At 32.4% G+C, this 15356-nt stretch overlaps 1 protein-coding gene across 1 annotated transcript; it reads left to right on the top strand.

Moving 5' to 3' along the window:
- Positions 1–5683: 5683 nt before the first annotated feature.
- On the top strand, positions 5684–9094 carry LOC107609137 (zinc finger CCCH domain-containing protein 66). Its single transcript, XM_016310981.3, has 2 exons — positions 5684–5895; positions 6579–9094. Exon 2 carries the CDS (start codon positions 6617–6619, stop codon positions 8720–8722), a length of 2106 nt encoding a protein of 701 aa, XP_016166467.1. The 5' UTR covers positions 5684–5895; positions 6579–6616; the 3' UTR covers positions 8723–9094.
- The last annotated feature ends 6262 nt before the right edge of the window (positions 9095–15356 follow it).

Below are 15356 nucleotides of genomic sequence, written 5' to 3'. Positions count from 1 at the left end.
TTAAATAAAACTTAAATAAAAAAATATTTAAATGTGTAACATAACCCTTAAAATATAACATCAAACGGATATAATTTATCTCTATTTTACGTTTTGAATCGGTCCAAAACATACTACAAACACCATATCTTGTTAACTATATCAACAAAATATATATGCGACGGAGCCTCATGCAATGGCTTCCCACAAACTTAAAATTTTATTTTTATAAATTGCTTATAAATTTTAGTTTAGTCTTTTTTTAAATATTTTATTTTATTTTTTATTATAAAATTAATTTTTGGTCCCTTCTTAAAATTCAACCTAACTCGACTTTTGTATATATGCAGATTTTGTTTTACTCAATAAACAATGTGTTTTTTTTTTTCGAATTCTACATATCTCATTTACAAACATAAGATGTGATAATTAAATTCTTATTTTTTTTTGTTTACACCATAAGAATATGCATATTTCTTATTGTTTTTATTTAAACGAGATGTATAATAAATATAAAATAACTATATTAAATATATAGTAAAATTAATTATTAGAGTAAAATATATATTATAATATAAAATACATATTATAAACATGTTAAACTATATATATATTTATATACAAATATATAATAGTTGATTTTAATTAATCAATAAATTATAACTCAAATGACATAATCTTTTTATATTTACCTAAGAGATTACAAATTCAAATCTCCTTATTTCTAATAAAAAAAATTGATTTTAATTAGTAACTAATTTTAATGTTTAAATAATATTTTTAAACATAAAAATTTAACTATTGAGTTGTCATGGCAAAAAAAAAACTGTAAAAAATAAAAAAAATATAATTTTTTTAAAATTATATATGTTATATTATTTTATTTATATATAAAAAATCCTAACAACATACGGATAAATCAGCCGATAATTTTGACCCTTGACTGCTTCCTAGCATTATTTTCCTGTCCGTTTCTAAGATGAAAAGGAACATGCTATATATTTTATTTACTTTTAAACCTTGTCATTGACCCCGTGAATTGGGTCCAACATTTTCCGTTTTTAATTAACTTTTGTAGTTATTATATGCTAGCATGAGGGCACTTAGGCTAGAAGAAAAAAAAAATGCTTTTTAATAAAAGGAAACTATTATATTATTTTTATCTAAAAATATTTAAAACATTAATAAATTTGTGTATTTATTATAAATGAATAAAACTATCTATTATTTATAGATAAATTTATCAAATATTTTAATTTTTTATGAATCAAAATAATGGTTTACTCTCGTAGAAAGTATACAAATTAGATTATGAAAACAAAAGAAGAAAAAGATAAAAGAGCTAAAGCTATAGGAGTGAAAGAGAGATCTATTCAAGTAGTTTACTTATGGGAAAATAAGTGTTAAGCTCACTATATTTTGTTACGTGATAACATCAGCTTAAATATTATAATATATATAATTCAAACTCAGTGGTAAACTGGTAATCAAAAATCTATATTTCAAGTTTTAGTGTTTGTTTAGACGGTATTATTTTGATAAAAAAAAGATTTTTTTAATAAAAAATATTTTTTTATTTTTTAGTGTATTTGACAAATTTCGAGTAATAAAAATAAAAGTATTAGAAAAATTAAAAAAATATTTTTTTTGAGAAGTTGTAATTTACATCTTTTTTTAAAAGATGTTTTTTCTTAAAAAAAAAAGATGTTTTTCATGTAATAAATAAATAAAAAGTACTTTTATATTGTTATATCCAAACATAATTGATAGATAAAAAGATCTTTTTACATGAGATATCCAAATATAAAATTACTTTTACTTTTTCATAAAATCTTTTAAAAAAATAACTCAAAAAAAGATCTTTTCTTAAAAACTCACCCAAACAAGCCGTTGATGTTACCTTTTATGTCTTTTTATTTTCATACTTTTTTATAAACAATTGATAAAAGAATGAAGATTAATTAAAATCTTGAAGACACATTGCTACTAGAGATAAAAATACGTCAGGTCAGATTATACTTCATTTTTAACAGATCAGACATATAATATATTTAATTAGTCTAATAGATTTTTTTAAGTATTAAATCTGATTTGTTATTGAGTTTGACTTGGCCTAAAATTTGATAAAAGACTTAATCTATATAATTTTTTATCAAAATAAAAATAAAAATAAAAATATTTAAAAAATTTGTTTCTTCTAAATAAGTATTTTTTTTACAATATATTAAATTCAATCCTTATAATAATATATAAATTTTTAAAATATTTAAAATATAAAAAATTATATATAATAAATTTAATAATTTTAATAAATATTTTAATTATAACAAATTATTTCTATATTTATTTATATTTTAATGAATTTTCAAGAAAATTTGACAGGTCTATTAGACTATTTTGTAAGTTTGGACCTGACCTATTGATAAAATTAGGTTTTTAAATTAATTTAAATATAAAACTATTTTTTGATAAGTTAGACATGGTCAAATCGAATGTAGACTAGGTTGCAGAATTTTGGCAGACGTCTGACATATTTCTATCTCTAGTCAGAATCACTTTGAGTCAATTACCATCTCTACATTAGGGCTGACAATGGGTAGGATAGGGTAGGGTTTGGACTCTACCCTAATCCTACTCACAGGTTGAAAACTTTCTTAAAACTCTACCCTATCCTACCCGCGGTACCTGCGGGTTGAGAATCTCTCAACCCTAATCCTATCTGCATCCTAACGTTCTAAACCCTATCATATCCAACCCTATCCACAGAAAAAAAAAGTTTTCAAACAAATATAAAATTCAACCATAACAAATTTTATACATATTAATAAAATAGAAAATAAAAAACTAAGTTCAAATTAAAATTAAAAACAATAAAATGTTAAAGAAATCCAACATAAAATTACAAATAATATTATCATCAACTAGATTAGTGGTTATTTCAAATTTTTATAAAAAAAATTATGAGTTCAACACTCATTTTTTTCACTACATACATAACTTTTACATATATTATAGAGTGCGGCTAGGATATACCCTGAATCCGTACCATACTCTATCTACAGACAAACTCGCATCGCACCCTATCCTACCCTATTCGCAGCAGATCGAATAGACAACCCTATTCGAACAGAGTATATATTGTCAGTCCTACTCTACATGAAAAAAATTCATATTTTTCGCTAGATCTAGCTCTAAAAGAATGTCTCAAAACTCAGTAAACGTTATTGTACAAATGCCCAAATTAACACTATAAGCTGTTAAAATTTATTTTCATGGTCTTTAAAGTTTCTTCACATGTCGCTTTCTCGTCTTTAATAATAGAGTTATCTGAATTAAGTTTAATGGATGAAGATTTAGGGAACAACCAACATACCTATTTTTCTATAAAGTTACCCACCCTCGTCTATACCTGAGACAACTTAGCATGGGTCAGGCAGTAATATTTAGCCAAATAAAAAATTAGTTCGAGAATCTTACTTTCATCAATGACTCTATTTCTTTCAAAAATAAACTTATTCTAATAAAATTATAGTCAATTCACAGTGCTCGTAAACAGAAGGAATCTCAAGACTCTTTTAAGGTAAAAAAATTGAGTTTAATTTGTTATCTGTTTTTTTACGTTTTTATATGCAATTTTACAGTCACAAAAAACATAAAACAAAGATTTAGATGAAAATCTATAAATACTACACAAATTATTCGAAGCCATATTTATTTTAAAGTGAAACTCATTTTTTAGTTTTGATATTATTCATTCAAAAACTAATTATTCTTTTATACAGTATTATTATAATTTGTTAACGAGTATTTTTAAGGTATTTATTAAATATTTTATTTTTTTAAATTTATGTATTTTGTTGTTATTCTTAAAAGAGTAAATTATCATTTCTATTTATGAAAGTTGAAAATGATGACATATCTACCAATAGAAGACGGAAATTACCATTTGTACCTATAAAAATGACTTTTGCAAGAAAAATTATCCAAACTCTAAAAAATTAAATAAAATTTCTAAACTACCCTTTTCTCCACCACTACTATCGTCTCTCCTTCTCCCCTCTCTCTCTCTCTCAATGTTCTCAGCTACTCCAATCCCAAATTCTGCCACCGCTTTCCTCCCCAACTACTACCATCATTGCTGCCATTACCATTACTACCACCGCCATCACCATTCTTCCTCCTCCCTCCACCTCTTCGACTCTGATCTCTCAACCGCAGGCTTCACTTTCCTCCCACCTTCCACCTCTTCCAAAACTCCAACCCCGTCGCCTCCTCCCCTACCAGCTTTGAAAGAAGCTGGAAGAGCTTGAAGAAAATCATTAACCAACAAAGACCAAGTCACTACAAACTTCAAGCAATTGGTGCAAGAAGAAGACCTATCACCCTTCTGTCCACCTCAACACCATTCACATTCACATTTCCATTATCACTCACTGAGTTCTATGAGAAAAATACCTAAGAAAGCCTTTAAGAGAACCTTCATTGACAACACTCTCTTCTTCTTCACATCGCAGATATGAAATTCACCATCTTGCTTCACCTGGGCAATCAAATAAATACCTTTCGTACCCTTATTCTTGTGCCCAAGATCCTTTACAGCTTTCCGAATACCCATTTTTAAAGGGGACACCGATTCCTTCACAACTTGAATGGAATTGAAGAAGGACTCAATTGGGTCGTTCTCAGACACTATTTTTCGATCAACCCTTGAAAAAGTCGCAGCCTTTGAGTGTGTGTGCGGAGAAAATCCAATCCGGTTCTCTGAAACCCGATCCAAATCGTCGAATAGTGGAAGCAAAGATACGTAATGCAGAAGCCTCTTTCACACGTTCTATGAATTCCAGGGCTAGACAGTTAAGCTTGATAGTGATGAAAGATGGTGAGGATGATGAGGTTAACGATAGTGACGGTTTACCCAACCCAATGGGTCGCTCACACTGCTCGCAGCGTCCTTAGATCTAGAAGATAAGCATACGTTAGATGATTATGTTGGTGATGGTGGTGCTGGTAATGTTGAGTCGCGACCGACATCGATGGGGGAGTATGTGGCAAAGGGATTAGGGTGACGGTTGAGGAGGAGGGCGAGGCGGTGAGATTGGGTCACTGAAAACATTGAGAGAGAAGGAGAAGACGATGGTAATAGTGGTGAATAAAATGATAGTTTAAGGATTTTATTTAATTTTTTAGAGTTTGAATAATTTTACATTTTTATTTACAAAAGCTATTTTTATAGGTACAAATAGTAATTTTTATCTTCTATAGATAAACATATCAACATTTTCAACTTTTATAAGTAAAAATAGTAATTTACTCTTCTTAAAAAGTTAAAACTATTAACTCCTCTTCATAGAATTTTTGTATTTTAAATTCAAAACCTATATTATTGATATATTTTTTAGTTTTTATATTACTTCCATTAATTATGTCACATACAACAGGAAAGAAAAGAAGTACAAAAGTCTGACTATGAGAAGTACTTATCTATCAATCCATATCTGTCCACCCATCCATAATTTCACAATAACAAGCTAAAAAATTATATTAATTGTGCATCAAATTTAAACTATGATTATGTGACTCATGTTTTTCTGGTAATAATTAAACAAATAAATGGAATTGGTATGGAGGTGGAGGAACCGGTGACTGGTGAGGCAGCTAGGTGGGTTCCACTTTTTGACCAAAACCATAAAATCAAATTAATAAAAAAAAAAGGATAACACAAAATCAAAAACTAAACTAAACTAAGGAAAAGTAGAAGAAGAAAAGTCTTCGCTTCTCTCTTCAAAAAAAGCCCTCTCCCCCTTCCCCTCCCTCAACCAATTTAAAAGCTGTTGCAACAAAACCAGACTCAAAGGGCTTCATTCATTCTTTAACACAAAGCTTCATTCTTTTGCTTTGTGTGTTTCTCTTGTTAAGGTATGCTTTCTCTATTTCTCTCTCTCTCTCTCTCTCTGAAAAATTGAGCTGAAAAGAAATAGAAAAGGAACTTTTCTCTTTTTTTTTGTATGTTTTTTTTTATATGTTTTTTTTCCTTCTCTTTTTCTTTCCTTTTCCTTGGTTGCTAAGAAAATTATTGAGGTAATGGAAGGTATTAGTGTATTTTAATTGATGAAAGAGAATCGTTGATATGATTTTACATGTTTTATTTCCCATCCCCCTCCCCCCCCCCCCCCTTCTTTCAAACTAAGAACAGGTTGTATTTGCTTTTTTTGGTTGTGTCTGCGGCGATTTCTTGTTATCTTCTTTTAATTGAATGATTTTTATGATTATCTGTTTATGTGTGACTATAAATAATCTTAATGAGTGAAAATAGGATGCTTGTTACAAATTCGTTAGTGATTCACGATTTTGGTAACTTGGTTGCTTGATATAATATGCATGATTTCATAATAATTTTATGAATCGAGTTAGGTTTGCTCAAACAGTAATTGCTGATTACAAACTGGGGGAATAATATGCCACCTTAATTTTCCTATCATCTGTTTCTGTTTTTGTTAGATTGAACTGAGTTTTTCACTTTTTTTGTGCTTTATATATGAAGTATAACATGTTTGGTGCAACAGTATCTTGAACCTGTTTTCTTTATGTGAAAATTTCAGATTCTTTTGAGCCCTAAAGGGAAGATTAAGATACATCCATGTGCAGCGGTTCCAAGAGGAAACCTACTCAAACTGGTTTGGTTATGGAGGATGATTATGGAAGAGAAGAAGGGCAGCATCAAAAGATATCTGCTTTGCTTGAACTTGCAGCTGCAGATGACCTAATTGGGTTCAAAGATGCAGTTGAGAAAGAGGGTTGTGATGTTGATGAGGCTGGGTCGTGGTTTGGAAGGAGGCTTGGCTCAAAGAAAGTGGGTTATGAAGAGAGGACACCACTTATGGTTGCTGCTATGTTTGGAAGCCTGAGAGTTTTGGCTTATATTCTTGGAACTGGCTGTGTTGATGTTAACAGGGCTAGTGGCTCGGATGGGGCTACTGCAATTCATTGTGCTGTTGCTGGGGGTTCTGCTGCTTCCCTTGAGGTTGTCAAGCTTTTGCTTGAATCATTGGCAGATGTTAGTACTGTTGATTCAAATGGTAACCGGCCATGCGATTTGGTTGTCTCTGGGGCTAACTCTATCCCCAATTCAAGGAAGAGGGTGCTGCAAGCCATGCTGGAAGGTACAGTTGGTACTGACAAGACGTTAGAGGATGTAGTTGGCCAAATCGAGGAACAACAAAGGGAAAATGCGGTGAACATGCCCCGTGTGTTGAAAGATGCGGCTGAGAGGAAGGATTATCCTGTTGATCACTCTCTTCCTGACATAAAGAACGGGATATATGGTACTGACGAGTTCAGGATGTATACATTCAAGGTGAAGCCTTGTTCAAGGGCTTATTCTCATGATTGGACCGAGTGTCCCTTTGTTCACCCAGGGGAAAATGCCAGGCGACGCGATCCAAGGAAATACCATTATAGCTGTGTGCCTTGTCCTGAATTCCGTAAGGGGTCATGCAGCAAGGGAGATTTTTGCGAGTATGCACATGGTATTTTCGAGTGCTGGCTTCATCCTGCCCAGTACCGGACCCGGCTTTGCAAGGACGAGGGTGCATGTACAAGAAGAGTTTGCTTCTTTGCTCACAAGCCTGAGGAGCTTCGCCCCCTCTATGCTTCTACTGGTTCGGCTATGCCATCTCCTAGATCCTACTCCAGTGGTTCTTCATTGGATATGGGTCCAGTTAGCCCAATAACACTTGGTTCTCCATCCGTTATGATACCACCCGCTTCAACACCGCCTTTGACTCCTTCTGGATCTTCCTCTCCTCTCTCCGGATCCATGTGGCAGACTCAATCTAACATCCCAACCCTGCAGCTTCCTAGAAGCAGCAGATTGAAAACTGCTTTAGCTGCTAGCGATATTAATTCGGATACTGAATTGCTTATGCTAATGATGGATGAGATGACTGGTCTTTCCTCCCCTTCTGGTTGGAGAAATTCCTTGACTAATAATAATCCATCTTATCACTATTCTTTGGGCGATCGTGCTGCAGATCTAAATAGGCTTTCAGGAGTGACGCCTACTAACCTTGACGACACTTTTGGGTCTGTCGACCCGTCAATTTTGTCCAAATTCAATGGAATCTCATTTGATGCTGCAGGACCTCAGTTACATCTTCCAACTGGATTGCAGATGCGCCAGAACATGAATCAGCAGCTGCGAGGCTATTCTTCTGGCCTTCCTTCTCCGAAAGTGATTGGATCCCCAAAATCCAGGGTTGATCCATCAGGGGAACCGACTTCACTGGCTTTTAATCCAAGACTTGCTGCCTTTTCACAGCGGAGCCAGAGCTTCATCGAGCGCAGCATGGGAAACCGTCATTCTGAGGTTCCTTCGCTGGCCACCTCTGTGGCAGCAAAGCCTTCTTTGGCATATTCTCATTGGGGCTCTCATGATGGAAAATTGGACTGGCCGATGCAGGGTGAAGAGCTGAACAAGCTGAGGAAATCTGCTTCTTTTGGATTTCGAAGCAGCAGCAATATTCCCTCGCCCAGGGCTGCGACCAGAATGTCAGCTGCAAAAGTTGACGAGCCGGACGTGTCTTGGGTTAGCTCGCTTGTGAAGGACGCTCCGGCACAGCCAGAGCCCGGCCAGTTTAGCGCCGAAGATCAGCAACAGCTGCAATGTCATCTCAACAATGGAACAGATGTGATTCCAGCATGGTTGGAGCAAATGTACATTGACCAGGAGCAACTGGTGGCATGAGATTAAATGCTAATTATTGGATTGCGGCTCTTCCTTGCAACTCTCAACAGTTTCATTTATTTGCTAATTTATTTATTTGAGTTTTTATACAACTTAATTAGATGGAAAAGGTGTAAACCAAAGGTAAGATTAGACTCAAAATGCAAGAATATGTAGACCTGGATGCTTGTTTTGTGCTCCAGCAAGTCAGCAACTACCCTTTAGTCTAGGGTAATTAATTAATTTGATTTTTTTTCCCCTAATCCTATTTTGTTATTAGTTATCATCTATTGAGTTGTAAGTTACAACTCTCAATTTATGCCAAAAGTTAAACAAAGTAGTGAAGATGTAATATTTTATATAAATGCCGATTCCCAATTTGCTTTTAACTCATTCATGGCCCTTTCATCTTTCTAAGTTTGTTTTGTATGCTGTTTTAACTGTTTTTGCTGCCGTTCTGAGTTATTCTTATTATTGCAGCAATGGAATAAGAATCTTAATTCATCTTGGGCAAAACTTAATCTTTCCAATTTTCACATGATATAGTGATATACTTTGCAGATAAAGAAAAGAGAAAAGGACAAATAGATCCTTGACCTTTTGCTCCGCAGACATTTTCGTCCCTGACCATTGAAAAATACTTTTAAGTCCTTCACCTTCACAAAACTTGGACAGATCAATCCCTAACGGAAGCATTTGGACAGATCAGTCCCTGACAGAGGCATTTGGACGGAGGGACTGATCCGTCCAAGTTTTGTGAAGGTCAGGTACTTAAAAGTATTTTTCAATGATCAGGGACAAAAATGTCCGCTGGACAAAAGGTTAGGGACCTATTTGTCATTTTCTTTAAAGAAAATAGTATTTACCCAATTACCCCTAACACAGGTCTTTATGTGTGTCGTGTTGAATAAAAGTACTTATGATGGCATAAGATTTTCTCTTATTGTAAAACAATTCTGAGCCACACAACTTTTTAAGTCGGTCCAATGAGGTTTTTTCTCAACATTGTTGAGCTAGTGAGCTACTATATGCATGCCACTTGTTATGTGTAAACAACACTACTTTTTGTAAGATAAAAATTTTGAAAAAGAAAACCATTTAGTTTTCAACTTTTGTTTGATTTTTTCTTTTTGGATTCACGCAGAATCGTGAATGAGCATACATTTGTGATTCACTGATTCTGGTTTCATTTTGCTCCATCTATAACCATAAGTTGACTCAGCTACAGTTGCAGCTCCCAAAGAATGTAGAACTTTAATTGCATTTGCTAGTTAAAGATATGCTTTTAACAAACTAAATTTATTTTATTTTTTCAATTATTTGAAAATCAGAATAGTTTCCGTTGCTGTTCAATTGCAACTTATTTTGTTATTCTAAAATTTTCTTTCTTTTTTTCACATATTCCCTATTCAGTGATATGAGATTATAAAGAAAACAAATTACAAAAGTTTAACTTTTTTTTTTTATTTAAAATTTGTTATAAAATTACTCATTCTAAAAATTTTTTTTTGGACTTACTAAGAATCAAATTTTTTACCTTTCGAACATAAAATTCTAATATTATGTTATAAAATCACTCATCCTAAAAGTTTAAGTCGATAAGAAGAGACAACATGAATAAAAGGAAAACTAAAACAATTTATTTATTTATTTTGCTTAAGACATTGAACAACATCACTTAGATTGTGTTTGAAAGAGAGAATGAAACTGAGAGACTAAGATTGCGAGATAGAAATTAAGAGACAGAGACTAAATTATTATATTTGGTGTATGTTAAATCTAAAAATGATTTTACAATTATTTGTGATGATAAACATTTAATTAATTATATTGATTGATTGATTAATAGCTTGACTTAATATGTTATAAAATTTCATCTTTAAAATGGATATAAATACTTATTTAGTGTCAAATTAAAAGACATTGTTGTTGCAAAAAATGAAAAAAGGAAACATAACAATATGATGATTATGGACAGCAAGTAAGCTTATTGTAGTAATTGGAACAGATTTGGAAAGAATCATCAATTAAAACTAAAAACAAGATTTGAAGTGATTATGAAGGTGTGTTGCTGTTAAAAGAAAGGATAGTATCATCTTTAAGGAAAGATTTACAGCTGCATAAAGAAAAGAAAGGATTTTATCTTAAATGTAAATTAATCTGCTGTAACGGCTAGCATGAACTTGGTTTTTAGACATAAGAAGAAGAATCAGATTGGAGGACACTCAAGAAGAATAATTCGAAAAGAAAACTTTGCACAATTGAGCGTCATTTTTCTTTATCTTTGTTTGTTTTTTATATTCAATTTTGAGTCTTTTTAGTACTAACAAAAGACATATGATATTGTGAGAGAATATTTAGAAAAAGCCTATGAATGATATCTTAAATTAAAAAAAAAATTACATAATTTTAGTTTGTTCGAGTCTTGATTGGTTCTGCTTTGGAGAGGTTGTTTTGTTAGAAAATCAGTTTGTGAAGCACAGTGAAGTGCTTTGTTTGTCTTGGCAGTTAATCGGTTTAGTTTGATTGTCTTTGTCTTTGTCTTGAAACTATGATCGTAATCTTGAGATTGATATAGTGAAATTCCACCACAATTATGGTGGAGACTGAACGTAGATTTTATTGTATCTCATCTCAAAGTTGAACCAGAATATTTGCTGGTATTATTCTTTCTTCATTTATCTTTTACAATTATAGGAAACTAAAAAATCTATTACTTGCTCTATTTTATGCTTTTAATTCTAAAAGAGTATCTTGATTCAAATCCTCTTTCTTAAGGCCTGTAAAATTTTTAGTGTAAAATATTCTGAACTGAGTTATATCTTATTATTATATTTAGTTCAAGATAAATATTAAGATTGATGAATAAATTTAAAATTTAAAAAGCTAAATAAAAATATTTTTTTTAAAAATATTATTAAAATTTTAATCTTTATCTCAAAAATTTTAATTTTTTAAAAATATTAAAAAAATTAAAATTTTATATTCTAAAATTAAAATTTATATTCTAATCTCTAACTATCAAATATAATATTAAATTTCAATATCTCTATCTTCGTTCCAATTTATAAAAACAAACGCTACCATATTTAGACCTTTGAAATGATTTTGGTCATGATTGCCAGCTCAATGTTTTATCAGAAAAACGAAAATTGACAACTCTATGGACAATGAAAAGTTGATATTTCGTTCATTGGCTTACAATAATTTAATTAAAGTTATTCTTAGCTAGGTCTGTTGTGAAGTAACCGGAAACTTAACATATGTATGTGAACATGTACAAGGTTGGACAGAGGGAGGTCCAAAATTAATAATTAGATAAGGTTTTGTATCATTTTAAGATTGTGAACCTAATTAAAATTTTTAAACACAATAAACTCCGATATAGAAATGGATATACAATGTTATATATAAAATTTTAAAAAAATAATATTTATATATTAAATATTTTGATATCAATATAAAAATAAAGTTATTACTAATTAATTATGTATTTAAGTTATTTTTAATTAACAAAACAAAAGATAACGCATTTAGTTATTAAAAAAATACTAATCTCAAAACAGTATTTATTACAAATAATATAGAAGTAACGAAATTGAAAATATTTTATGTAAAGATATACTTATGGCACACACGATTTATCGTATTTAGTTATTAAAAAAAATACTAATATCAAAACAGTATTTATTACAAATAATATAGAAGTAACGAAATTGAAAATATTTTATGTAAAGATATACTTATGGCACACACGATTTATCGTAAAAAAAAAAAGATAAGCATTGTTTTGGTCCTAACGTTGAGGATCAGAATCGAAATCGTCTCTGATGTAATTTTTAACTTAAAATCGTCCTTAATGTTGCATTTCATTTTAAAATCGTTCTTTCTAATAAATTTTTTTAATTTATTCCTAAACTACTCCTACTATATTAAAAAAATTATAAAATTAAAAAAAAAAGAAAACGCGTTTGGGTGGGGAGGGGGGAGGAAAAAGGTATACGAAGGGGATGGGAGGAAAGGGAGTAGGGGGGAGGGGGACGGCGACGGCAGCTCTATGGTGGTGGTGATGGAGGAGAGGGGAGGCGAAGTAGAAGAAGCCAGAGAAGAAGAGGAAGGGGACGCGGATTCGGGGTGGGGGGAAGGGGGGAGGGGGCCGGGGACTGCGACGGCGGCTCTGTGGTGGTGGTGATGGAGGAGAGGGAGGAGGGAAAGTGGAAAAAGCCGGAGAAGAAGAGGAAGGGGACGCGGGTTCGGGGTGGGGGGAAGGGGAGAGGACGCGGGGAGGGGGAGGGGGAAAGGGGGGAGGGGGGGGGGGGGACAGCGACGGCGGCTCTGTATGTGAAGAAGCCGGAGAAGAAGAGGAAGGGGACGCGGGGAGGGGGGAGGGGGACGGGGACGGCGTCCGCCTCGCAACCTCGCCGCCTCTCCGCCTCAGCCTTGCTGCCTCTGCCTCGCCGCCTCAGCCTTGCTGCCTCCGCCTCGCCGCCTCCGCCTCGCATCCTCGCCGCCTGTTTTCTTGCTTCTGCTTTCTTGCTTTCTATTTCCTGCTTTCTTGCTTCTGCTTTCTTGTTTTCTGTTTTTGCTTCTTGATTTGGTGTTGTTTGCTGTTATTTGGTGTTCTTGGTGTTGGTGGTTGGTGTTGGTGGTGGTGTTTGTGTTGGTGTTGGTGGTGGTGGTGGTGGTAGTGGTGTTGGTGTTGGTGGTGGTGGCGGTGGTAGTGGTGTTGGTGTTGGTGTTGGTGTTGGTATTGATGTTGCTGGTGGTGGTGCTGGTGGTGGTATTGGTGTTGGTGGTGTAGTGGTGGAGGAGGTAATTGTGTTGGTAGTGGTGAGAGTATTTTTGTCTAAAAAAAATTAAAAGGACTATTTTAATACGAAAAAAAACGTTAAAGATGATTTTAAATAAAAAATTACAATGGAGACTGTTTCGATTCGGACCCTCAACGTCAGGAACCAAAACAATACTTATCCCTAAAAAAAATCACCAACATATCTAATCTATTTGGATTGATTTTTGAAAAAAATATTTATTTATTTATTTTTTTTAAAAATATTTTTTTAATAAATAAAAATTATTTTATATTTAAATAAACTTTTTAAAAAGAATTTTCAAGTATTAAAAACGTCTTTTATTTTTATTTTTTTTAAAGTAAAATATTATTAGTTTTTAGAAAAAGTAAATAATTTTTAATAAAAATATTTTTTAAAAAGATGTATCCAAATAAATTTTAATTTAAATAAAAATATTTTATTTTTTAAAAAATTACTTTTTTTAATTCATAAAACCAATCTAAACTAGCACATAGTGAGTTAGAGTTACAAATACTTCTTTCTCTTTTTGTTTTTTAACTAATAATTTTACGTTCAAATATGGAATATAGAAAAATTTGCGTTAGGAAAACCATATCTGCTATGGACTATGGTATCTCATCAAATGCCCAATAAAATTGTATTCCATATTCAACAAAAAATTACCTATAATTTCACCTATTAAAGTGCTAGTTTGAATTAAATAAATTATTGTTGTTCAATTTTAAATATATTTAAATACGTCTTTAAAAAAAATATATTTTTATTAAAAAATAAATTATTCACTTTTCTAAAAAGCTAGTAATATTTTTTTTAAAAAATAAAACAAAAAATATTTTTAATACTTAAAAACTTTTTTTAAAAGTCTATTTAAATATAAAATAATTTTTGTTTTTTTTTAATTTATAAAATAAAAAAAAGAGTATATACCTATTTTGGTTCTCAAAGAATTTTAGATTGGACATTCTAGTTCCTAACTAAAATTAATTACTCGATTGATCTCTAATAATTAATTCCGTCAGTCATTTAGATCCTTTACTCCGTTAACTCTAACGGAGGACAAAATAGTCCCTGATAACTCTAACAGGGGACAAAATGGTCCCTGATCTCCTCTGTTCGGAAACGATACTGTTCTCTCTCAATTTCCATCATATCTCGCATAACACTAGCAGTTTAACACTGTAATTTCAAACTACACAATTCACACTCTATAAATTTAATGTTCACAAGAAAAAAAATCCTCAACTTGTTCTCAACCAATTTATACTCAGAAAACCAATGTCTATGTCTCTCAACTAGTTATCGTCTTCGATGGATCCTATGAATCTAGACAGCAAATCTGATTTGTTAAGACCCGTCATCGTCGTTGCCATCTCCCTCTTCCTCTGCCCTATCATCTCTATGACCACATTGTTCACCACTCCGATCGCTTCCTTCAGCTTCTTCTCCGAACCAATGTTCAGTAATTACTTCAATTTTCATATGAGCAGCAACAGCCACATTACTCATTGTACTGATAGCTTGGATGCGAGGTCGAACCTGTCTGCTAACTTGGACTCTGAAAAAGAAGGAATGAAGCACTTGGTGTCAATTTCAAATGAGGTCGAAGGAGAATCTTCTCATGATGTCCTAATGTCCAACAATCTATATTACTTGTCGAAGAGTGGAGAAAGGCGTGCCTTGGAGTAGTTGTGGAACTTGGTCTTGAGGATATAGTGACGTGTCGGGGTTGGAGGCCGGTGATGTTATTGAAGACGTGGAAGTGGATGCTTTTGGTGGGTGAAGTGCAGAGGAGGTGGATGTACCAGTCACAAAGATTTAGGAAGTGTGTGGTCCATGACATG

The sequence above is a fragment of the Arachis ipaensis genome, chromosome B7, assembly GCF_059453495.1.
Source record: "Arachis ipaensis isolate K30076 ecotype BB chromosome B7, ASM5945349v1, whole genome shotgun sequence".
In the NCBI taxonomy this organism is placed as follows: Eukaryota; Viridiplantae; Streptophyta; class Magnoliopsida; order Fabales; family Fabaceae; genus Arachis; species Arachis ipaensis.
Note: the sequence above shows the minus strand (reverse complement) of the source record. Positions and strands in the feature narration are given on the sequence as shown.